The sequence below is a fragment of the Epinephelus moara genome, chromosome 8, assembly GCF_006386435.1.
Source record: "Epinephelus moara isolate mb chromosome 8, YSFRI_EMoa_1.0, whole genome shotgun sequence".
NCBI classification, from domain to species: Eukaryota; Metazoa; Chordata; class Actinopteri; order Perciformes; family Serranidae; genus Epinephelus; species Epinephelus moara.
This window is the reverse complement of record NC_065513.1, coordinates 27,750,200-27,773,509: the sequence shown is the minus strand read 5'-3', so window position 1 is coordinate 27,773,509 and position 23,310 is coordinate 27,750,200. Positions and strand designations below refer to the sequence as shown.

Here is a 23,310-nt window from a genome sequence, read left to right as displayed (position 1 = left end):
TATGTAGTATTATGCAGTAGAGTGCAGCATGTATATTATACACATTTTTATGTGTGCATTAAGCTTTATGCCCTCCACATTAACAGACCACATTACATTCAGTCAATTATTGTTTTGCACAAGGTTTTTATGTCGATATAAAACATGCACAGGAATTAAAAGCATGTACATTTTATCAAGCAATAAGAAGCTTCCCCTGGCAAAATGGGAAAGCTGCAAATTATCCAACATTTTGCTAATGGACCACTTATTTTAATGTGAAATTGCAGTTTGGATGGTGCGTGCACATGCATGTACACACAAAAGGCAATCCCGCACACACACACACACACACACACATTCACACGCATACTGGTCCCAGAGTACAGTGGGGTGCGTTGTTTGTTTTGTGGTTGTGTTTTTTCCTGGCAAGATTGGGTCATTAGGGTGTCTGTGCGTGCCTGCCTGCCTGTGTGTGTGTGTGTGTTTGTGTCCGTGTGTGTGTGCGGTTTAGTTGCTCTGTCCATTGGGCTGTTACTGCTGGCACTCAGTTTCTACATCTTGTTTACTAACTGCCACCATTACTGTGATTATCACCATATTACAGAGATCACATTCATAAAGAGAGTGACTAGCTAATGCCTGCTCCTTCGCTTCATAAAATTTGATGACTTGAAATCACATGGACTGACTCGACTACTGTTCTTAAGTCGCAGTCTCTTCCAAAGTCACTTTTTAATGACTAATAAGTTTTATTTCTTAAATATGTGCCTAATGTGTGCACCACCAGGACTGTGCATTCCTCATTACACTAGACACCATGGCCCTCTTAAAATTTGTCAGAACATGATCAGGAATCTTGTATATTAGGTCCAGATACCTACTTTATAAGATCTGGCACTTCCTTTGTCACTATCAAATCCAAGTCTATGAATTTCTTGAAATACTAATCTTTTCTGCCATCCAACTTCTTTGTTTGGTTTGGAATAAAGACAAGAAAAGATTTGGACCTGTATTTCTGAGGCATGTCCATAAGGGACACGCCAGATGGGAAACAAGGTCACAGTTGTTTAGGACACCGTATCATTCCAAGGAGTCTTAGCAGCGATGGTGGCAGGAGGATGAGGGGAGCTAGGAGTTTGGAGAAGGGGGGTTTGTACTGGACAAATAAATATGAAAGAACACATTTCTTTTGTAATATGGCCAAAATCTCCTATCACAGTATATGTAATTTTATATTGTGCTAACAGTATATATGAAAATGTTCTACAGATTCAGTCAAGAAGTGGTTTAAAACAATCATACCATACATGTTTCCTTTTGTTCTTCCCTTATTTGGAGCATCCTTACAAACAAACACTTAGCTTTACGGCTCCTGAGAACAATAATTTCCAGTGTTAAATCACCTTTCCAGGCAGCTGGATTTGCGAGGTCACGCGAGAATCCAGCTCTGATTGGCTACACAGCCTGCCCCAAATAACTCCCACGATAGAGACAGTATTGCCAAATCTCCACACATTTTAACCATCGCACAATACATACCATCTTATCACCCAACCCTAGAGGGAAATGCAAACTTCACATACTAGGTGCACTATAGGCTGGCAAGTGGTTTCATATTTGGTGTCTAAATTGATTGTTGATTATATAAAGCAAGCATTTTAAGCATATCTCTTTGGGCTGTGGGACATTTTTCAGTATTTTCTTGCATTTCATAGACCTGTGGTTCTCAACTAGGGGTCCTGGAGGAAGTTCCACGGGGTCCCGAGAACTATTTGATTCACTTTAGAGTCCAGTGTGAGTAAGAGGCATAAGAATGACTATTCTGATCATGGCTTTTACTTTTTCAACTGTAGTGGACAACTACAGAATTCTGGTCTTAATCATATCTAACAGCCAAAATCTTCTCAGATGGAGAGCCCTGAAGCGATATCCTATCAAACGGGGGTTTGTGACCTAATGTGCATCAATGTAGGGGTCCTTGACACCAAAAAGGTTGCGAACAACTGCGATATGAGTTGCGATATTATTGGAAATAGTAATTTTTGCGTTTCATTTTCAGTGAAAAATATATAAAAATGACGATGATGTGATTTGTGTCTGTACCAAACACGCACGTTCCCTTTTGTGTGGAGTATGATCTGTAGCACCACGATGCTTCATTTATGATGGTATGCTGTGACACATTTAACCTTTATGAAAAAATTGCAGCTCCTGCAATTTGGATACTGCACCTGGCCATATTGAAATTTCGATAATATATCAATCAAATGCACAGCCTCAGGATTAATGACTACATCAGAAAATGATCCACAGATGCCTTGAAGTGAAAACAATGGTTATTTGTAGCCCAAATATAAATATTTCAGACAGCTTCAGAAGTGGATGTTTGTGCTGTGCTGTGTGTGTGGCAAACGAAGCAAGTCTCATGGCTGAGGGCATCTGTATTCTTGGCTCAATAGTAATATCAGATGGAACAATATTCTGCTTATGCAGCAGGTGTGCTGAACGCGCCATTGTTTATGATGACTGTTATCCAATGTGCTCCAGGCGCTGTGGTTTTGATGTTTTCTTTTTTCCCCCCTCTTCCTTTGCCGGTTAAATTAGCACCTTCTCTGTTCTGGGACCTTCTGGTTTAGAAATTAAGCAAATGTCTGGCCTTTTGGTTTGATGAGTTTTTGACATTATTCCATCTTTTCTGCTTTTCTCGTCTTCCAGTTCTGGTTTGGTGCTCCTGCACGAACAAAAGATACAGTATTTGCGCTCCTTGTCTATAGAATGAGTTATAATAATGCAGAGCTTGTGGGATTCAAACAAAAATACTGATCGGAGTGTCTTGTACATTTCAAAATTGAAGTTTTAACCCTCTTTGATGTAATTTGCACAATCCAGAAAGCCAGCTCATCACCTTGCTGATCTTCTCATGTAAACATGATGTTTTCAGTGACGGCTTGCACATCATTGACCTCTGTCTTTCTGTTCTCCCTCTTTCATCCTTTCCTCCCCTCTTCCTCCCTCTCACTGTGCCACCCTCCCTCCCTCCCTCCCTCCTCTGCAGTGCCCAGGCCTTACAGACCATGTTCCAGCTGATGACTCCCAAGCAGATGTTTGAGCACTTTCGGGGCTACGAGGAGGTTTCCCACATCAACTGGAATGAAGAGAAGGCTGCAGCCATACTGGAAGCCTGGCAGAGGAGATACTCTGAGGTAAGGGCCAAAGCACTCAGAGACAGAAAGAGAGGGATCCAGAAAAGAGGGCAAGAAAAGAGAGAAGGTTGAAGAAATCTACCCTAAATCCTCGACAACCACATTGTAAATCACCGACCGGATACAGGTGAACATGGAAAGGCCCCATCCAAAGCCCGGGCCCCTGATAGATACTAGAACCACTGCTGGTGTGTGGTAAAGGACTAAAGCTTTCCTTTCACTGCTCGGTGGAGAGGAGCAATAGAGCAACAGGGTGAGCAGGTCTGGAATACATTAAGGGAGTGCTGGATATCTCTCTCTCTCTCTCTCTCTCTCTCTCTCTCTCTCTCTCTCTCTCTCCCCCCTTCTCTTTAACTCACGTACAAACACACATGCAAACACACTCAAAAGTTCACACACAATCGCTTTCCCAGCTGTGGCCCCATTGGTGGCTCATGTGTGACATCATCTGGTCTTTGTTTTGGGGGCCCCAACCTCTGTTCGACATGGTGTGACCTTGTGTGTGTGTGTGCATACAAGTGCGTGCGTGCGCGCCATTTATCTTGGGGCCCAGAGATCAGTGATAGATAGAAAGGAGGTGAGACTGTTTATTCGAGTGCAGCGTTTTTATCAATGGCTCTCATAGAAGAAGTAAAACATGCCAAATAGTGTTAATGTGTGTGTATTTGCGGCTGTGTGTACTGAGCACAATTAGGCGTGTCTGCAAGAATAGTATGTGCATGCATGTCGGTATGCACCTGACACATGTGCGAGTTCACATGTGGGTGCGAGTGTGTGTGTGATCTAGTGCGTGTTTTCTAATGTGTGTCAGCCAGCATTGCTCCCCACTGAGCAGTAACTGCAGTTCAATGTTGAAGCCATCTGTCTGCCCTGAGATAGTGAGAGAGGGAGAGGATGGGTCATGGTACTGTCTGCAGATTCTCCCAAATACCTCCGACAACAGAGGCAGAGCTCATTATTCAGAGCTGCGATTTGTCTGAAGACACACAGAGCGAGAGTTTCTCATTCCATACCCTGAGGCATATACTGTATATTACATGTTATTTATCAAACAGGCGAGAGAACAGATTGGGAGCGTAGTTTTGCTGTCATCTGAGGTGTGACTTTTAGTGAATTGTGGCTGTGTTTACATGCACAAAATATTCCTACTAAACAGATTACATGTAGCCGTACACACTCTGATTAACGTACCTTAACGGAGTCGCTTGTGCTGTTTTGCTTCTTTGCATCAAAATCTGATTTTTCCAAAGTTTCCCATCGGTGGCACAGCCTCCCTCTTTCATTCCTTCAGTCACCTTTTTAATAAGATCGGCACTGCAATATTTCCCCAAATCCAAACACCTATTAATATCCAAGCATTTTATAATGTTCAAAAGTAGGTGTGTTTCTCCTTCCGACCAGAAATGTGGGCTTTTCTTTCCTTTTCTGTACCCCAGCCTTTTGTCTACAGTGTTTCCATGGCAACGCACAGGGGCAAGAGGCTGTGTGGCACAAACATCATTGAGACACATATTACATGTCCTAAGAATGCTATTAAAACCCCCAAAATATTGGCGTATCCCACATGTCTTAATTGGAAAAGCAATAAGGCCTAATTGAGAATATCCAGATGTAGTATGCAGTTTTCGTGACCCGTATCAAATTCAGAATATTTTCATTTTCAGAATAATAGTGGAATATTACTGTGCATGTAAACATAGTCAGTGAAATGCACTTCTTTCCTTCATTGTTACACATTAAAATCATAACCAAGAAAGACTAATTGCTACTGGAAATCAGGCAGCTTGCAAGGTTCTGCAATGCCTGGAAAATTGGTGCAAATTTGTGCTGGTATATTAGAGGAAGAATGTGGTGAGGAGGAGGAAATTTTATTAGCCTTTGCTCTCTAGAGAGCTGCTCTGATTTAGTTCAAAACAAACCTCTTAGAAAGAAAAAGAGCAGTAGCTTATTATAAATGAACACAATATTTAAAACAGAGTTATGACTGAGTGGCCATTAAACCTGAACTGGAGCATTCACTGAGCTGCTGCTGCTGCTGCGGCTGCACAGTGGGAGAGTGGATGCAGTGTATTTTATTTATTTTTTATGAGCAGTCTCTTTCAGCTGTTCATTCCAGATCTTTTTCATCGCCTTCCAAGTTTGTTTTAGGACTACTTACATCTCTGTCAGTGATACCTCATTGTTTTGTTTTTTTTTTACTTCTCTGTAGTAATTTTTCACATTGTTTTTCCTCTCTTCCTGTTTGTCTGTCTCATCTGTAGGCGGTGCTGCAGAGTGTGGCCGCAAATTCGTCTCAGAAGGTCTTGTCTTTCACCACCACCACTCTGGAAGATATTCTCAAGTCCTTCTCTGATGTCAGTGTCATCCGTGTCGCCAGTGGATACCTGCTGATGGTGAGAACAAAGCCACAAAAAACGCTCCTTTGTTCACATTATATTTAGGAAAATGCATCAGCTTTGAAAAACAAGAGGGGAAGATGTGTTTTGGAGTACACAAGCGACAGGTTGATTGATAAATGGATGACTTGTTTACTGTTTGTTCCCAGCTGGCCTATGCGTGTCTGACCATGCTACGGTGGGACTGTGCCAAGTCTCAGGGGGCTGTAGGGCTGGCGGGTGTCCTGCTGGTGACGCTGTCTGTGGCTGCTGGCCTGGGCCTCTGCTCTCTCCTGGGCATCTCCTTCAACGCTGCCACCACGCAGGTACAATGTCAGTTAGTATCAGTCAAGACCTACTGATTGATGCACGAAAAAGATACTAAGCCAGTAAGGAAATTATTGTGTGTCAGACAGGATCACATTCTTTCAGTGGTATTAAGCTTTGATCAGGCCTAATGACTACTAGTAGTAGTATCAGTGGTTGTTTATCGTCTGGGCTGTTTTGCACTTTGTTTCTAGAGAGAGACAAATACTTACAACATGTATCATTCTGTATAGTAGAAACTAAAAACTACTAAAACCGCTGCACTGGCCGCGCTCCTCTTTTTGGCTAATAAAGTTTGCATGTGTGCCACAGGTGCTACCCTTCTTGGCTCTGGGTGTCGGAGTGGATGATATCTTCCTCCTCGCTCATGCCTTCAGTGAGACCGGACAGAACAAGAGGATCCCATTCGAGGTGAGGCAAACATCCACGCTGTTCTTTACCCCTCTGCCTTCTTATCTCCTCCGTGGAGGAATGTGTGAAGCCTGTCTGTGCCTGCGATGTAGCATCTAACAACCAGTGTGCCACACACTCAGCCCGCTTATCTAAGCAATGCTCCATATTAAATATGTTCCTTTTGGAAAACAGAGCAGCGACCATCGCATTCTATATTGGATCATAAATCAAAATATTTTCCTCTCGAGCAGATCGAGGCACATCCAGAAGTAAACACGGCAAAAGTTGGCAGAAAGCGAAGTTTACAAAAGTGTAAATAAAGTGTATATTTCTGCAAACTCATGTGGGTATTTGTGTGTGTGTGCGTGTTTTTGCGGAGCGGGATGACTTTTCATCTCCAGAGGGGGGAAAACACAGGCATGTATTTGCTTGTTTTTGTTTTCCCCTGCTTTCCTCCCCTCCTATGCCTCCCTCATCCCCCAGCTTCCTTTGTGTGGCTGAGATGAAAACTAAACAGAGCTGAACCTGATCTCTCCTGTCTGACACACACACATATATATATGCACACACCCCACACACACACACACACAAAGATGCACACGCTTGCAAACACTCCCTGTGTGGTCCTGCACGTCCTCAAATCTTCACACAATTGCCGCCAAACCTTCCGGGGCTATGAGCATGCTTATCACTAAATAATAAAGAAAAAGTCAATCAGCAGTCATGATAACACTAAGAATTGATTTGTTTGAGGAGCAGTGTGTCATTACATTTCTTTCTACTTTTGCCCTGATTCTTCAAACAGACGTAGACAGGCCCAGGTGGATTATTTAAGAGCACTTGAGGGCCTCGAGAAACGTTGCAATCACTGTCAGTCATATCTGCATTATGATAATTGTACATAATCTCAAGTATTACACGTTTGCCTCTGGCTACAACCTGATCAAAAGAGTTGAGTTTCATTGCTTTTTCCTTTCATCTACTTTTTCTCTCGTTTCTCAGGACCGTACGGGGGAGTGTCTGAAGAGGACAGGGGCCAGCGTGGCTCTCACCTCCATCAGTAACGTCACAGCGTTCTTCATGGCAGCCCTTATCCCCATCCCGGCGCTCAGAGCCTTTTCTCTACAGGTATGCCCGGTAGTGAGTGTGTGTACGTGTGTGTGAGTGAGTGTGTGTGGGAGAGAATTCAGTCGTGTGGGGCCTCTCTCTCACTAATAGTCCTGTTCCTAGTCCTCATTGGCTCCAGATTTCTCCAGACAGTTGTTTTATTGATTCCTTTCATCAAACTGATAGTGTGTGTGTGTGTGTGTGTGTGTGTGTGAGAGAGTGAGTTAGAAGAGGAGTGTGTCTTTTCTTAAATCCATCCAGCCCCCTCCCTCCCTCTTTGGGGCTGTTTAGTGGTGGGCCCAGTGTCTGTCCAGATTGTGGCTGAGGTCCATGTAACTGAATCTCTCTGCATGTGTGTGTTTGTGTGTAGTTGTGTATGTGCATGTGTGAGTGTGGTGAGTTGTAGTATCTGTGTGGGAGGTTTGAAAAGCAATGGTCTAGCTGTTTGTGTGTGTATGTGTGTTAGGGGGGGGCTCTGACTTCTCGAACATCTGTCAGTAATTATAGACGTCACCAGAACAGTGAAAAGCGGGACAGAAAGAGACGTCCAGTAATCACCAAATTGTTAATTCATAAAAAGGCTCACTCACTCACAACAATACAGACTGTAATATCAGACTAAAGCATTTGTGATGCCTGTGTTAAGCCTGGGTCCTTGCAGCTGTATAAGAAGCAGGATAGAGGAAGAAAATAGAACATAAAACTGAATATAAACAAATAATTGTTGCATGAACAGGTTGGACAGACATATATCATCTTGGTGATTGGGACATATTGGACTCATAATATTGGACCAACATCACAACATGTGTTACAGTCCAAGACTTTTCTTAAACCATGTTATACCTTTTTCTTCACATTATATTTTTTTCTGCCTTGTCAGTCAATGCACAACATGTAGGATAGCAAGGGAAGGGAATTTTTCACATTTGAACCTATACCGATACCTGGAATTTGGTACCAGTACCCAACAGTACCTTTTTTAGTACTGTTCTGCCTGTGAAAATGGGGTATTATTAAGGTTTTAAATGCATTACTGGGGCATGTATACAGCACGTTCGGAATATGCGTCACAACTGGGGTTTTTACCGCAGTTTACGACACAGAGATGAGAAGCACATCTAGTTGTAAACATAATGAAAGCCTTGAGTATCAACTTTTTTTGGGGTATGCGCAAACATCACAGTGCTGTTCGCACGGTCCAACAAGTCCGCCACCAGTAGATACTTTTGTGATTGATTTAGAACATTTTACACACCACACAAAGTAAACCCCTCCCTTCATATGTCCCCCTTCCCAAACCCCTCCCAACAACCTGTCAACCCTGTCAATCTGTCACTAGGGCATAGTGTGAGATAGCTGTCATGTGTGTCTCAAAGGAAGCACAATCAACTGTAGTAATGTAGCAAAGTAGTAGTGTTTTATGTGGCATCAACCCCACGTTTACGCTCACCCAGATGCGTTCTCACCGATTGATTTTACGCGAATCGGTACCCGGAAGTACTGATGTAATTCCATCGGTACCCTTAAAAGTGTGAAGTTCATTGTCCAACCTTAGGTGTAACAAAAGTGACGATGGAGTAAGTGTTAAGAAGATCTAGTTGGTTTGGGGCATCAGTAGCCTTAGGAAGAAGAAGCAGCCATCAGTGTGATCGCTGGACCAGCATGATATATTGCACTGGAGAAGTCAAAGGAGGATTGGGCCATTCCTAATTACCACCACTGATGTGCCCTTGAGCAAAGCTGCAGAGCTGTATGAAGCAAAATCTTGACATGTCATTCAAGACAGTTGTGCAGTACAATTTCAGAGGCTCTCTTTTCTGATTTGCTGATTGCCCTCTGGGGCAATTTTGGAGAGCTTGTAGAGTTTGTCAGCAACCTGCAGCTAAAGTGCAAAATAGATCTTCATGAAACACATTCGTCAAACAAATTTAGACAATAAAAACATTCAATGAACAATTCAACATGTTTTGAGAAAGGAAAGTATGAAGAGTGTTGATTAATATATGATTACGTAAAATTCTACTCTTACTGTATACGCTACCCCCTGTCCTCCTTTCTCTTGCTTTCTCTCTCTCTCTCTCTCACACACACACACACACACACACATACTCTCAGAGTGAGGCAAGATGTCGCCACAGTGCGTACAATATTAGCATGTGTGGATAGATGGCTTTAGTACAGCGAGTCTGTCAAACATGATCCATTTAGCCCATGGGTCTAATCCATGCAGCCTCGTTTTATGCACACAAACACACACACACTTGGAGACAGGCGCACACACACATGCACATAGCATGCATACTTTACACTTGTGGTTATGTGACTGGCGGACTTGCAGTGAGGCAGACAATCATGCTGATACCCATCTTTTATTATCAAATACACACACGTCAGAACCACAATCAGATGTGCTCATCCCTCAGCCTCACAGAGATGTGTGTTACTATGTGTGTGTCTTTATCAGCATTAAGCACTTCCTGTGGTCGACCCGTCCGTGGATTCATCTCTTTCCTCCGTTGCGTCTCTCATTCGCTTCCTTCCATGAGTGTGAACGAAAAAACAGGAATCTTTTCCAGATAACACGAAAACACACACAGGAACACACACATTCATGCTCCGAGGACAGATGTGATGATAAATCTCCTCACTCTGAGGTCAGCTAGCGGTCACTGAGTGTGTGTGTGTGTGTGATTGTGAGCGGAGTCATACTGTATCTGTCTGGATGTTAGCGGGCCAATTGAGAATTAATTGTTCTACTCTACTTACAGAGGCTTCATCTCTCTTGTTCTCTCACATTATTACTCTCTCTTGTTGACTGAGCTGAGGAATGAGGGAGGGCGAGGATGTGTGTGTGTGTGTGTGTGTGTGTGTGTGTGTGTGTGTGTGTGTGTGTGTGTGCGTGCGTGCGTGTGCGTGTGTGTGTGTGTGTCTGGTTGGTGTTAAGGTGTGGTTTAAGTAGGAGGCTTCACAGTTTTTTAAGCTGGCAGTAGATACGTGTGTGTGTGTGCATTTTTTTGTGTGAGTGTGTTAGGGGTGTGTGTTGTCTGTACAGCCGCAGCGCCTGCTCATCACCTCAGGCCCCGCGGGCCTCCGACTCCTTGGGTGGTCTGGCACACACACAGGATTGTGTGTATGTGTGTGTCTGTGTGTGAGTGTGAGTGTGAGTGAGTGAGTGTGTGTGTTTGTAGTGGTCTGGCAACTACGCAAGATCCAGATTGTACTCTGGGCAGGGCCCCAACCTAACCCCAACCCCCACCCTCTGCTCCAGTGCACCACCTTCAAATACTTAACCACAACACTGCACTGGCTTCTATTACTTACACACTCACACACACACGCACGCCTCGCTTTTTCCCTGCACACTCAGTGTTTTTGTCTTGAAAGGAATTGAAAATGTGTTGAAAGGCAATTTTTCCTTGACGCCAGCTTATTCAGATTGTGTTATTTTAAGGTGTATTTAAGGCCTCCTAGTGTTTGTGTTAAGAGACAATAATTCTTTGATGCAAGACAATCTCGTCTTCAATCGTCTTCACGATCATTTTGCAATTTTGGAACTTGTTCATCAATGGAGATGCCGGAATATTAATTGAGAAATACGATTCATTACATTTAATTACATTTTTACCTTGTCTGGAAAAAATATGTCTTCTGTTTGTTTTTGGTTTCCATTGGATTTTAATCTTACTTATCCACCTTTTTAAAGTCGCAGCTGCTTCACAGTTTAGCTCATTTTACACAGAGATCCCACAACACTGCTGCAACAAAGACGCTTCCCGACATCTAGAGTGCCATGAAACATATGCATCAGGCAGCGATTTTTAAACAGTAACAATGGCATAACATAGTATTAACAATCATTTACCTTCCCTACAATATGGCGGTTGATCTCGTCCTCTGCTCGTAAGTTAAGGAGCTCCCAGACTTCATTGTCTCCCCCATTTGTGGACATTTTCAGTCGCTGTTCTTCTTCTTTGAGTTAGCTGCTAACTACAACTCGCTGCTTTTTAGATCTCCTAGTGGTGGGTTGTACACGTAACACTTTGTCAATAGGTCACACCTGTACCGTCTTGCTGGCTGACACTTTTTACACGGACGTTGATTCGTTCTGTTGCTACCACTGCTGCCAGATTAAAGGTGCAACAACTCCCCCATTCTGTGTTCGTACCTTTTATACAGAACCGCGAGGCGGAATGGCGCTGCAACATTCCCGCCTTGAGCAGTCAGTGTAACTGGCCACTTTGTGTCCTCTGTTACTGCTCAGCAAATGATACACAAATGATTAATAATAGATCAGCCCAGTCTTTTACTTTGATAAAAGCAACTTTTTCTCATTAATAAAATAATGTTTTCTGTGTTTCTTGCAGGCTGCAGTGGTGGTGGTGTTTAACTTTGCCATGGTGCTGCTCATTTTCCCCGCCATCCTCAGCATGGACCTCTACCGACGAGAAGACAGACGTTTCGACATTTTCTGCTGCTTCTACAGGTGTGCAAACACACTCACAAAAATAAACAAAGAGGTTCTTTCATTTCTGATGAAGGTTATTGCTCTGCTGTTCATTAAGTCTACCTTTTATGTTTCCCTCTGATCTCCGATCTGACAATGAATGACTTTAACGCACGGTTATCTCTGAGATATCTTCACCTTAATCCCCCACAGTCACAACCTAATTACTGCTTAAGTTGTCTGTTTCTGTCTGGCTGCTCAGTTGTTTGACTGTCTGTTTGTCTGTCACAGTCTTTATTAAACTTAGCCAGTCTGACTGCCAGTCTGGGCATGCTTGTTGGCACGGCGATCATACAGATGTGCGCACACACTATTAAATTCCCTCGTTGGGTCTCAACTCTATATTTCATGCTGCTGGCAGAGCAAACGAAAATGAAAATTCATCATAACATGGGGCAGATGAATTTTTTTTTTTTTTTACATATTTAATGCCGTTAATCTAAAGAATGTACACATTTTTCTAGAATACCATAACCTTGACAGTTTTAATGTTAGAAACCATTTCATACTATCAAATGATGTATCTGTCCATAGTCTGACCTTTGTCCTCTGTCTTATCTCTTCAGTCCATGTGCCAACCGTGTGATCCAGATCGAGCCTCATGCGTACCTGGATGGGGCGGACGGCAGTCGCTACAGCCCTCCTCCGTCCTATCGCACCCCTCCTCCCTCATATCGCACACCTCCCCCAAGTTACAGTAGCCCCCCTCCCTCCTACAGCAGCCATGGCTTTGCCCAGCAGACTCAAATCACCATGCAGTCCACGGTGCAGCTCAGGACAGAGTACGATCCCCGGACTCAGGCCTTCTACACCACAGCTGAGCCCAGATCCCAGATCTCTGTGCAGCCTATGAACCCCGCTCCAACTAGGAGCAACCCTAACAACGACTATTACAGCAGCAGCAGTAGCGATCACAGCAACCTCAACAACAACAACAGCGGGAGCCGAACTAATGGGGGGTCTCGAGGTTCCGCCACCTTTTCCCATCATCATCCTGCAGCTCCTCCCGCTGCCCCGACTTCAAGTGCAAGCTCAGCACCTCAGGGCGAAGCAGCCTCATCAGCTGGCCAGGGCCCAGAGAACAACAGCTCCACACGGGACCTGTTGTCCCAGTTCGGAGACGGCTCGCTGGGCCTGCGCTGCCTCGAGCCTCCCTGCTCCCGCTGGACTCTGTCCTCTTTCGCTGAGAGGCACTACGCTCCGTTCCTTCTGCAGCCAACCACCAAGGTAAGTTTAGTCTCTCTGTGTGTTACGGTAAAAAAGACAGATGGAGAAAGAGTGGGGAAAAGCTTCTGTGTGAGGTCAGAGTGTGCTTCTGCTGACTCACCGTGGTGATAATTTGAAAGGGAGGGTTAGTCACCAAAGTGAATAGTAGAAGGAAATCTGGGGTGGAGGTTGTGGTCATGTCCTATCTGAGTCACATACCAGCAAACACACACACACGCATACACAGTCTGACCTCAGTCTAGTGGGTGGCCGGCTGTCTTAAATCCTTCCAGAGCTGAAATCATCTAGTGGCCTGCACTTGACATTATAAGAAAATCTTAGTCTTTTCATCACGCTGTCAGATGTTTCTCCATATTGCCAAATGGCTTCATGCACTCCTCTGATGCCTTAATCCAATACTCCCATTATCGCTGAATGACTTAAAGGAAAATTCTGGTTTATTACAACCTGCCTCTTATTTTTGGCCATCATGGCAACTTTGCGGCACGAAACTGTGTGTGTAGTATAGGTCAAAGTCGAACCAGGAAGTTTATAACATACAATTTGGATCGTAATTTTACCGTTTGTCTTCCTCCAGATATCTTTGGCTAACCTTGGAGTTTATTTAAAATCTCTACGATCATCTGACTGCTTGTGTTTGTTGCCACATCAGAAATATTTCAGCAGTGTTACTGTTGTAATGCCTTGTTTCGAGCTATTTTAAATGAAGACTGTCATTTAGAGGGCGAAATTTTGGAATATGTTGCAAAAATCAACCTTAGATTATGCACTTTATCCACATTTTTGCTCTTCTCTTGAATATGCATCATGGTTCAAGCAGTAATTAGTGCAAGCTGAAGCTGCCCCACCATCGCTCTGTGCATAAAATTGATTGATGAAGCTCCATCTTCGTCCCTCTGTTTCCAGGTGGTTGTGATTGTGCTCTTCCTCTGCCTGCTGGGAGTCAGTCTATACGGGACCACCCAGGTGAGGGACGGCCTGGAGCTGACAGACATCGTGCCCAGAGAGACCAGCGAGTACGACTTCATCGGCGCCCAGTTCAAGTTCTTCTCCTTCTACAACATGTATGTGGTGACGCAGCGTGCAGATTACGCCCAGAAACAGCCTCTGCTGCACCAGCTCCACCAGAGGTTCCACACCGTTCGCTACGTGCTAAAGGAGGACAATGGACAGCTGCCACGCATGTGGCTTCACTACTTCAGGGAGTGGCTGCAAGGTAAAATGAAGCTTGAAATATCACTAGCTTCCCAATGTGGACCAAAAGTGGATTGGGTCACACTAAGGAAAAAAACTCTTTGGGTCAGATGTAGCAGTATGATTCACAGTCAGTGTTAGATCACTTAAGTTTCACCCTAGTACTGGTGTCACATATGATTTTGTTATTAATGCCTCATTTAACAGCACTATTCAAAATAGTTCAGGCATGGGAATAATTTACTTTCTCATGAAACTGTTTTGAGATCATAATTTTCTTCTGTGTTTTGACATGAATCTGCAGGAAACAAGATGTTGGGCAGAAGTTCAGAAGTAGGCGGGATTGCAAAATGGACACTGACAGTAGCCTGATTAAAATCACTTGTGTCGTCCATAAGTGCGGTTGATGGAGGAGGACGAAGTGGGAGGCCATGTTTTTTATACTTGGCCGTAGGCTGTATACAGTATGTTGGAAGCTTTGGCAGTGGAGAGAGCTGCAGATGAAGTTGGCAGCGCAAACTGACACTCAGATACACTCATCCATTAGTACTACTCCTGCTCCTTTCATAAAAAATAATTACACGAAAATCTGAAATATTTGGCATTTAATTAGCACTGCACTACACCTTTAATTTTATGGTACTTTGAATTAATTTTGTATGATGGCAGTATTCACCTTTGGATTGGTTGTATACCCAGCACTGACAGCCACTGTGCCACTGAACAAGACTATTATCTTCCACATGTCAACCCAAAATCTGGAAATGGATTCCTTTTCAGCAAGGAAGCGCGCTCGCCGACTTGCCTGTAACGATAAAACACATTGTGTGAGTCTGTGTGTGAGCCGGCTGGGAGCCACACAGAGAGTGAGTGTGTGGGTGAGAGAGAGAACTGTGTCTGATATTGCTCTCTGCAATGGTGGGACAAATTGGAGCCAGACAGGCCAAGGAACGAGACCCAAAACAACATCTCCCACAGACGGACCACAGCATGGGCCTTGGGGGAGAGCCGAGAGGAGGGGAGTGATACACATATGGATTAGAGAGTAGTATAGAAAGGGAGACACATGTTACTGATATATTCCCTAATGATGGCTTTGAATCAAAAGCAGCAGATTTTAGGCTTTTGAAGTCTTGCTTAGTGGTTGAGAATGGAACCGAGTTATCATATTAAATCAATCAGGCTTATTATAGGGTTAGGGTTAGGTTGCAGTGTTGTGTTATATTGTCTTGTACTGCGCTGGGTTGTTATTTGTTGCGTTTTCTTTTGAACTGGGCTTTTTGTGAGTGTGTTGCAGAGAAAGAATGAAGATAACAGGGCATGTAACCTTTTCAAACATCCACATCTAACCAATCTGTCTTGTTGTGGTTTCCTGCAGGTCTCCAGCAGGCGTTTGACAAGGACTGGGAGGCCGGCCGCATCACCCTCAACAGCTACAGGAATGGCTCTGATGATGGCGTCCTGGCGTACAAGCTTTTGGTGCAGACAGGACGCAGGGACAAGCCCATCAACTTCAACCTGGTATGTTCAGGATTTTAAGCCCATTTCAGCTACTCCTACGATTAAGAGTGAGTCACAGCTGACACATGACTGCGATCTGAGGACGCTGACACCAGTGTCAAAGCTGTTTTGTCCTTTTGTATGTGCATGAATATCTTTGTGTTTTGTCATGTGTGATCGGGGCTGGAAGAGCCACACCCGGCTTAAAAACCGCCTCGCTCTCTCTCTCGCTCTCTCTCTATCCGTCTTTTTCTCTTTCTCCCTGCGTCTGTCTTCATCTTTTCCCAGTGATGACTTTACCGAGCCCAGGAATTTAAAGCTCTCACTGGGGCTGCAGCCTGCCTCTGAAAAACCTATTAACTCTTCATTTAAACCATTTGTCCCACTTGGTAGTTCTGTGTGTGTGATGCACATGCATGCAGGGGCCTTGACAGTGAGACGTCTTCCCTCAGCATCAAGCCTTTCAGTTTGACACTTTGTTAGTGATTCCAGACGTAGTTTGTAGTTTGAGAAGTTGGAAGGCTGAAAAAAATCAGTGCACAACAGAGTGCCTCATGCAGGCCCCAGTGGGTCTATAAATAATTTGCCTGGATTCTGCAGCCGCGTGATAAAATATAATTAGAATTGTCAAAATGAACCGAAGCAACATATTTGCATATTTGTTGCATATTCTGACAGGTGATAAATTGAGCTAGTTGGCCACACTGTGCAGCTGAATGAGTTGAACCTTGGAGGTTTGAAGGGCTTTAAGTCCAAATAATGCATTCCCAAAATGCAGAGGTAGGTTGGGTAGAAAAGCACCAAGATTTCATCACTTTTGTACACACATAAAGTGCAGGTAAAAAACAAAAGCCCATATACAACCGGAGCAAACAAAACAAGTAATGAGAAGACAGCACTGTGAGTGAGTGACAGCAGGCGGGGCTATGAGGGTACTGCAGCGGTGTGTCAAGAGAGTGAGAAAGTATTGAAACAGTTTCAAATATTAAGAGTCAATGCATCAATAAATTGGTACTTTCAACAACACTAAGAGGTAGTTATCTTAATCTTCTGACAAACTCCAGTTCAGCTCCGTGTTTACAGTGGAACTGGAGTGGTGTTTGACATCCAACAATGACAGAAGTCAAGCTTGTGAACAGCTGAGGTCTCAGAAGGAGGTCCAGAGGAACCTTGCTCAGCTTCAATGGGGCATTGCACGCTGTTTTTACTTCAGTGCCACCCCCAAAAAACAACATACATGGATGCATGGCTGCATTCTTTGGCAGGGAACTGCGCAAAACACAAGATAAGGAACTGGAGAAATATAAAAACAAAATTCTTGGCCGGCATCTCTGAAAACTCCAAACACAAAACAAACCAGGTTTGTTTCGACACTGAGATCATTTTCTTCAAAGATAATTAACTTTGATATATAGCTCCGCTGTGTCTTGTGTTTGTGTGTGAGTCTGTGTGCAAGTCGTGTAGTGTGAGAGCTATGTGCTCTTCTACTCTTAGCTGTTTGTTTTTGGCTTTTTCCTCTTACCCATTGGGCTCCATTGCTGCAGCATGCTGTTCTTCCCATCCCTTCCACTAGCCTCGCAGGAAGCAGAGGCGGGCCTGGTGTGCGGCCCCGTGACATCACTTCCTGTGCCTGTGAGGGAAGTGTATTTGCCGTGAGGCGCGGGGGCCGCCAGCAGAGCTGCCTGGGCTTCCCGTGACAGCTTGAAGACATACAGTTGTTGCGTATCCCGCTGTTAAATTCAATCCAGATCCTCTGGAATCCGGCTCTCTTTCTTGCCCCCTCTCTCCCTCTCTCCAGCTCTCCTCCACTAACTCCTGCTCGCACTACTGCTCTTGCTCTCTCTCTGTGTCTCTCTCCGTCCCTTCCTCCCTCCCTTTCCCTCCCTCCGTGCTCCACTGCTGTGTCCTCTTTCAATGAGGGGAGCTGAAACACGTGGTTTCTTTGAGGCAGCTCTGTGTGTGCATTTGTATGTTTTGAGTGTGTGTCCTGCTCTTGTCTGTTGTGCGTGCACTTACAGCAGTAGCTGTTTTTTGTGTCTCAAAATGAGGACCAGATCTTTTCCAACCCTGGCAAATTGCAAAGCTAGATGTTTTATTTTGATATGCCACTCCATGGATCTGTGCAGAGGTGTTCTGGCTTTGATCTGCTGCTGCTAACATTTCCCTCTGTGCTGAGCGACCATTCATTCCTTATGGCCTTGCCTGGGAGTCATATGGAAGCTGGTTGTGTGTGTGTGTGTGTGTTGTGTAAGTGTGTGTGTGTGTGTGTGTGTGTGTGTGTGGTTTGACAATAAGGCAATAAAAAGATAAAGCTTTGGAGAGTGAACACAGAAAGAGTTATAGATAGAAGAAGGAGACGGAAAGTTTCAAAGTGCTAAGGAAGGCCACGCTAATGCTATCAAGAGCTCTTTTCTTCTCAGGGCCCGGTTGGTCTGTGGCGCCGGGCATTCTGGATACCCGTGGGGGTCAGGAGAAGCAAGTGTGAGCAACATTTGTACAGATGTTGTGTTATTTTTATAGCTCTACTCCATTTGCTGGGTGGCATTTCCTTCAGTGTTAACAACCAGGTTAACTGCACACAGACGCGCTCAGGGACTCCAGCCAATTTTTTTATTGTTACGCTAACTCAAGCAATTTTTCTCTCCCCACCCCCATCACAAAAAAAAACTACTACTTTCTTCATCCACCTAACCCCATGAGTCCAGCTTCACCCCCAAAGCTCTCCCTGCCTCAGTGAAGGAGGGATTTATGGTTCCTAGAAAGGAGAATGGCAGAGCGGTGTGCAGTAATGGTTTTACCTCTCAGGAGGTAGCAATGCTAGGCTACACTCCTCCGGTTCCACATGGGAGGACGAAAATAATGGCCCTGAGCAAGACAGTCATTCTTGTCTAACTACTGACCACAGTCGTCACAGCAAATGATGCAGACTGAAATAAAGGCTTTGTAACATATTTTTTTAATCAACCATCTCTGGTTTCAAACAGCAAGAGTGACTCCAGTGTAAAGGAAGGAACCCGAGCGAACAGTATTGCCTGAGTTAATAGTTTTGACAGAGTGCCTTTGTAGTGGTCTAAGCACAAAAAATGCTGATGTTAAGCAGGAATAATGTGTACCATGTTCACTATTTTATATAAGGGTGTTAGCATGCTATCATTCACTAATTAACACAAATGCAGCCCAGACTGATAGAAGTGTCATTGTTAGTAATCCGTCTAGTAATTGAGACATTTCGCTCAATACCAAAAATGCCAACTTAATGGTGGCCCCAGAGGAAAAGTCAGGGGATCACCAAAGTCATAAGGGCCTAGTCCAGTGGTTCCCATCTGGCCCAGCTATGGGGTCCAGATCTCTCCCCAGTAATTAGTTCAAGGTCCACACAGTTTAACATATGCAGCATCGTACTTGCATTTGGCCATGTCAATGAGCTAGTTTGCTGTCTCACTAGTCACTCACTCTACAGCAGGAAATGGCACTCCAAAGTAAAAGCCCTGGGCCAGAATTTTACTGTACTTCAAAATAAAGTGGTTTTTATTTTTTGACACATTTGCAAGTCACTTGTGGTCCATTCAGAATGGACCCGTGACCTGCGTTTGGACCTGGACCCACCAGCTGGGAACCACTGTCCAAGTCCACATGTACATGGGTATTCTCCTCTTTCCTTTGATCTCAAAAAGAAAGAAAAATATGTCCATACAAGCACTGTTATAAAAAACATGGAGCATTGTTAAAAGCACGCCAAACCCAACAGGTAGTGATATAACTGTAACCCTAAAGCCACATAAAGAAGAAGATGTTAGCCAATCAGAAGCCTGAAAAAAGCTAATACCAGAGGGCTACCTGGAGCAGTGACTTCTGTAGTGCATTCTGACGCCTCTGTTTCTCAATGTAGTAGAAAAGTAACTGTAGATTTATGTCTAGATATGTAAAAAAAAGTCTTGTTAGCAAGGTTAGAATCAGAACTACTTGGGTCACGACACCCATTCCACAAAATGTCACCTGAGTTGTGACACTGTCCAAAGGAAGAGTTCATGGCACGCGATCCAAAACCTCTGTTGGAGGCCAAATGCGTAGAAAAGGCTACATTTTGAAATATACCCGTTTAGTGTGGACTAGGTTTCAGATTCATCCTCTTAGCACCATGAATGGCAATCCATTCATTAGTTGCTAGATTCGGTAGCCTATTTTCAGTCTGGACCAAAATGGTGGACCAACCTGCAGACATACCAACACACACTGCCATCCTAAAAGCTGCTAGCACAGCCAAAAAACACTCATGTTGCCACTGAGTCATTTTCCTCAGCTTTCAGGAGCACGTCAACAGCACAGGAACCAGAATGGAACCAGATTAAAGCTTGTCTCATACAAGAAATATCAATGCACTGCTACATTTCTCTTCATCAGAATTAAGCACATTCATTTCCGCAGCTGCTTCTTGACAGAAAAGTGCTGCGAGGCTCCCTCCAGAAATTTATTCAGAGTGGTCAGGACATTGGGCCTGAGGTTGGCCAGCCAATATCTACTGTATGTAAAGGGAGAAGCTGATTCAACATTTTCCATGTTTTAATGTGGCATGATAATTCTGGGAAGCGGTGATGAGAAGTACGGGAATTTTCAGAAAGGCGACCAGTGTTTGACTTGTTGATTTTTCTTTGGTTGGAAAGAGAGAGGGACTAATATTTGACTCTTATTTTGAAAGCTGCTTCGTTCTCTTGCACTCATGCATGTGTGTAAGTAAGCATTTCTGTGGTCAGCTCACCTGTAGAATGTTTTGGTTAAACATGTCCTATTTCCACAATACCTTTTCGTGTCCAATGTATACTTAACGGCCGCAATATGATTTCCTATGCAAGCTCCACCTGATTTTTTGACCTTAGCTGCACTTGTTCCATTTGCTAATTATTCCGTTTTTGAATTTCATAATTTGGCTCAGCTCAGTGTAAGTTTTAGATGTGTGCAAGTATGTGTCTGAATGTTCTAGTAGAATCAAACAGAACAGAACTTGACTGCATCAGAAACCAAAGTGCTGTCATTAATTCATCTCCTTTCTGGCTTTTGTAGCTGACTCGTCAGAGGCTTGTGGACGCAGATGGGATCATCAACCCCGGGGCTTTCTATATCTACCTAACCGCCTGGGTCAGCAATGATCCTGTGGCGTACGCCGCCTCGCAGGCCAACATTCGCCCACACCCTCCAGAGTGGCTTCACGACCGTACCGACTCCATGCCCGAGACACGCCTCAGCAGTAAGTCAGCATGTCCACAAAATGTGCTTGAATTAAAACCGGGAAGCCTTCTAGTGTAATGGAATGAAGTTCCGCTTCGACACAAGGAAGGAAATGGTAATAATAACGTTTGCTCCAACAAATGAAGCTAATTTAAAAAGTTGAAGTTCATACCTGCTCCATGGTACAGTTGAACAAATTGCATTTACTGAAATTTTAAGCCAGATTTTTGTGGGGCTCATTGGTCTCGCCTGCCACTTTTTTTTTCTTTAGGTTCCATAAGGCGGCTGCTACATGTGAGCAGTGTTTACCTCTTGTGGTTTGAGTTATTGCTCCTTGTCTGCCTCTTAGCTTTAAGTGAGGTAGTAGACTTTACTGTACCACTGCGGTGTGTGTGCGTTTGTGTATGTGTGAGCTCAGGTTGCAAGGCTGAGGACCAAGACACGGCTCACTGTGGTTCTTCTAATGGTGCCTGTGGTGAATGCTATAATCCTGGCTACCATGGGGCCCTACCATTACACACACAGACACACACACGCAGACACACACACACACACACATTATTAAAACTCAGTGACCCCAAACACTACACACACCCTGTTCTCATTTCCCTACCACACACACAGACTGTAACTCACATAAAAAAGTACAGTCATGTTGTTGTTTGATTCCAGCCTGTGATTTGGTACAAGTCAGGAAGTGCTCCACGGGGGAGGAAAATGATTGGATAACAAGGAGAGACTGGGTTTGGGTGGGAAGCACAATTGGATAACAAGCAGGAAGTCCTTTACGGGTGGGGGGGAATATGATTGGATAAGCAGCGTGAAGTGCTTGGCTGTGCGGGAGCCCCCCGGAGCAGATCTGTGTTGGCCAAAAGCCAACTGGTGTCCTGATGGAAATTTATAGTTGAGATTATAACGGGCCAAACCATGTTAGCAAGTGCTCCTATCTGACCCTGCAGGCGCTGTGGAAAATACACACTCACACCAATGCCAGACAGTCCAAAAACATGTGTTTTCATAAGAAAAGGGAGATAGTTAGATGTCCAGAGTAAATCCTTCGATATGCCACATGCTGCAATGTGGTCTTAATTACACTGCAAGCAAAAATCCGAATGAACACACTGTTTTGACAGCAGCAAATATGACTTCATAGCGGAGTGACAGACAGGTATGCGTGTTTATGCATTTATATTATGCTTTATGTGGCAGTGCTAAGTTTAGGGTGTGGTAATGGCAGTGATTCTGACATTGTAATTACCGTGAATCAACGTTAGCCCTGACACTCTGCTGTGTCTGGAACTGATAGGCCCTCATTAGCCAGGCTGGGCCACAGACTGGCTGGGCTTGAGTCAATGGAGCTCTGTTTCATGCTGCTCCGCCCACCCCCACCACACACACACACACACACACACACACACACACACACACACACACACTTGCCCCACAGATGTAGCTGCTCTTGGAACAAGGTTGGATTAGGGAGGGAAAGCCTTGATATTGGTGGTTTGGCTGAAGAGTCTAAAATTATTTCTGCAGATACACTAAATGATCAGAACCTAATGCTAGCTAATCAGAATAGACAAATATCATCTGCAGATGTCATCATTGCCAGTGTTGATGTATCTGATCGCTTCCTTAATGTTCCTCAGGAATCTTTTTCCCTGAATTGAAATTTCATCAAACTGCATGGCTGTGTGGCCTCTGCTTCCACGGCCCCAAAGTGCAAAATCATCATCAACTGCTGCATGGGGGTCTAATATAAATCATTACAGCTACATTTGTATAAAGTTCTGCCTTGTTTTGCTTACAACAAATTGACCTTCCTCTCATTGTCTCTCCATCCAGTCCCGGCTGCTGAGCCCATCGAATACGCACAGTTCCCCTTCTACCTCAACGGGCTCCGGGAGACACCGCAGTTTGTGGAAGCCATCGAGAGCGTGCGGGCTATCTGCAGCAACTACAGCCGACAAGGCCTCCCCTCCTACCCCAACGGCTACCCTTTCCTGTTCTGGGAACAGTATGTCAGTCTTCGCCACTGGCTTCTGCTGTCCATCAGCGTCGTGCTCGCCTGCACCTTTCTGGTCTGCGCCCTCTTCCTGCTCAACCCATGGACCGCCGGCATCATAGTGAGTGTTAGAGAAAACAGACAGACACTAAATATCTTAAAATGCACCATCTTGTTTTCAAGGGAGCCCTCAGGCACAAAATATGTATGTTAACAAACATTTAAGCACCTAAGTAATTGTAATAATAATAACGACACAAAAAATCC

The 23,310-nt window shown here is 44.3% G+C and overlaps 1 protein-coding gene across 2 annotated transcripts in view; it reads left to right on the top strand.

Moving 5' to 3' along the window:
* Positions 1-23,310, top strand: part of ptch1 (patched 1) — a 60,749-nt gene that overhangs the window by 25,361 nt on the left and 12,078 nt on the right. For both annotated transcript variants that reach the window (XM_050051270.1, XM_050051269.1), the window contains exons 8-18: positions 3,038-3,185; positions 5,447-5,578; positions 5,731-5,886; positions 6,200-6,298; positions 7,283-7,408; positions 11,755-11,873; positions 12,461-13,121; positions 14,028-14,337; positions 15,694-15,836; positions 20,874-21,057; positions 22,884-23,164. In XM_050051270.1, coding sequence (XP_049907227.1) covers positions 3,038-3,185; positions 5,447-5,578; positions 5,731-5,886; positions 6,200-6,298; positions 7,283-7,408; positions 11,755-11,873; positions 12,461-13,121; positions 14,028-14,337; positions 15,694-15,836; positions 20,874-21,057; positions 22,884-23,164 — 2,359 coding nt within the window. The remainder of the gene's footprint in view (positions 1-3,037; positions 3,186-5,446; positions 5,579-5,730; positions 5,887-6,199; positions 6,299-7,282; positions 7,409-11,754; positions 11,874-12,460; positions 13,122-14,027; positions 14,338-15,693; positions 15,837-20,873; positions 21,058-22,883; positions 23,165-23,310) is intronic.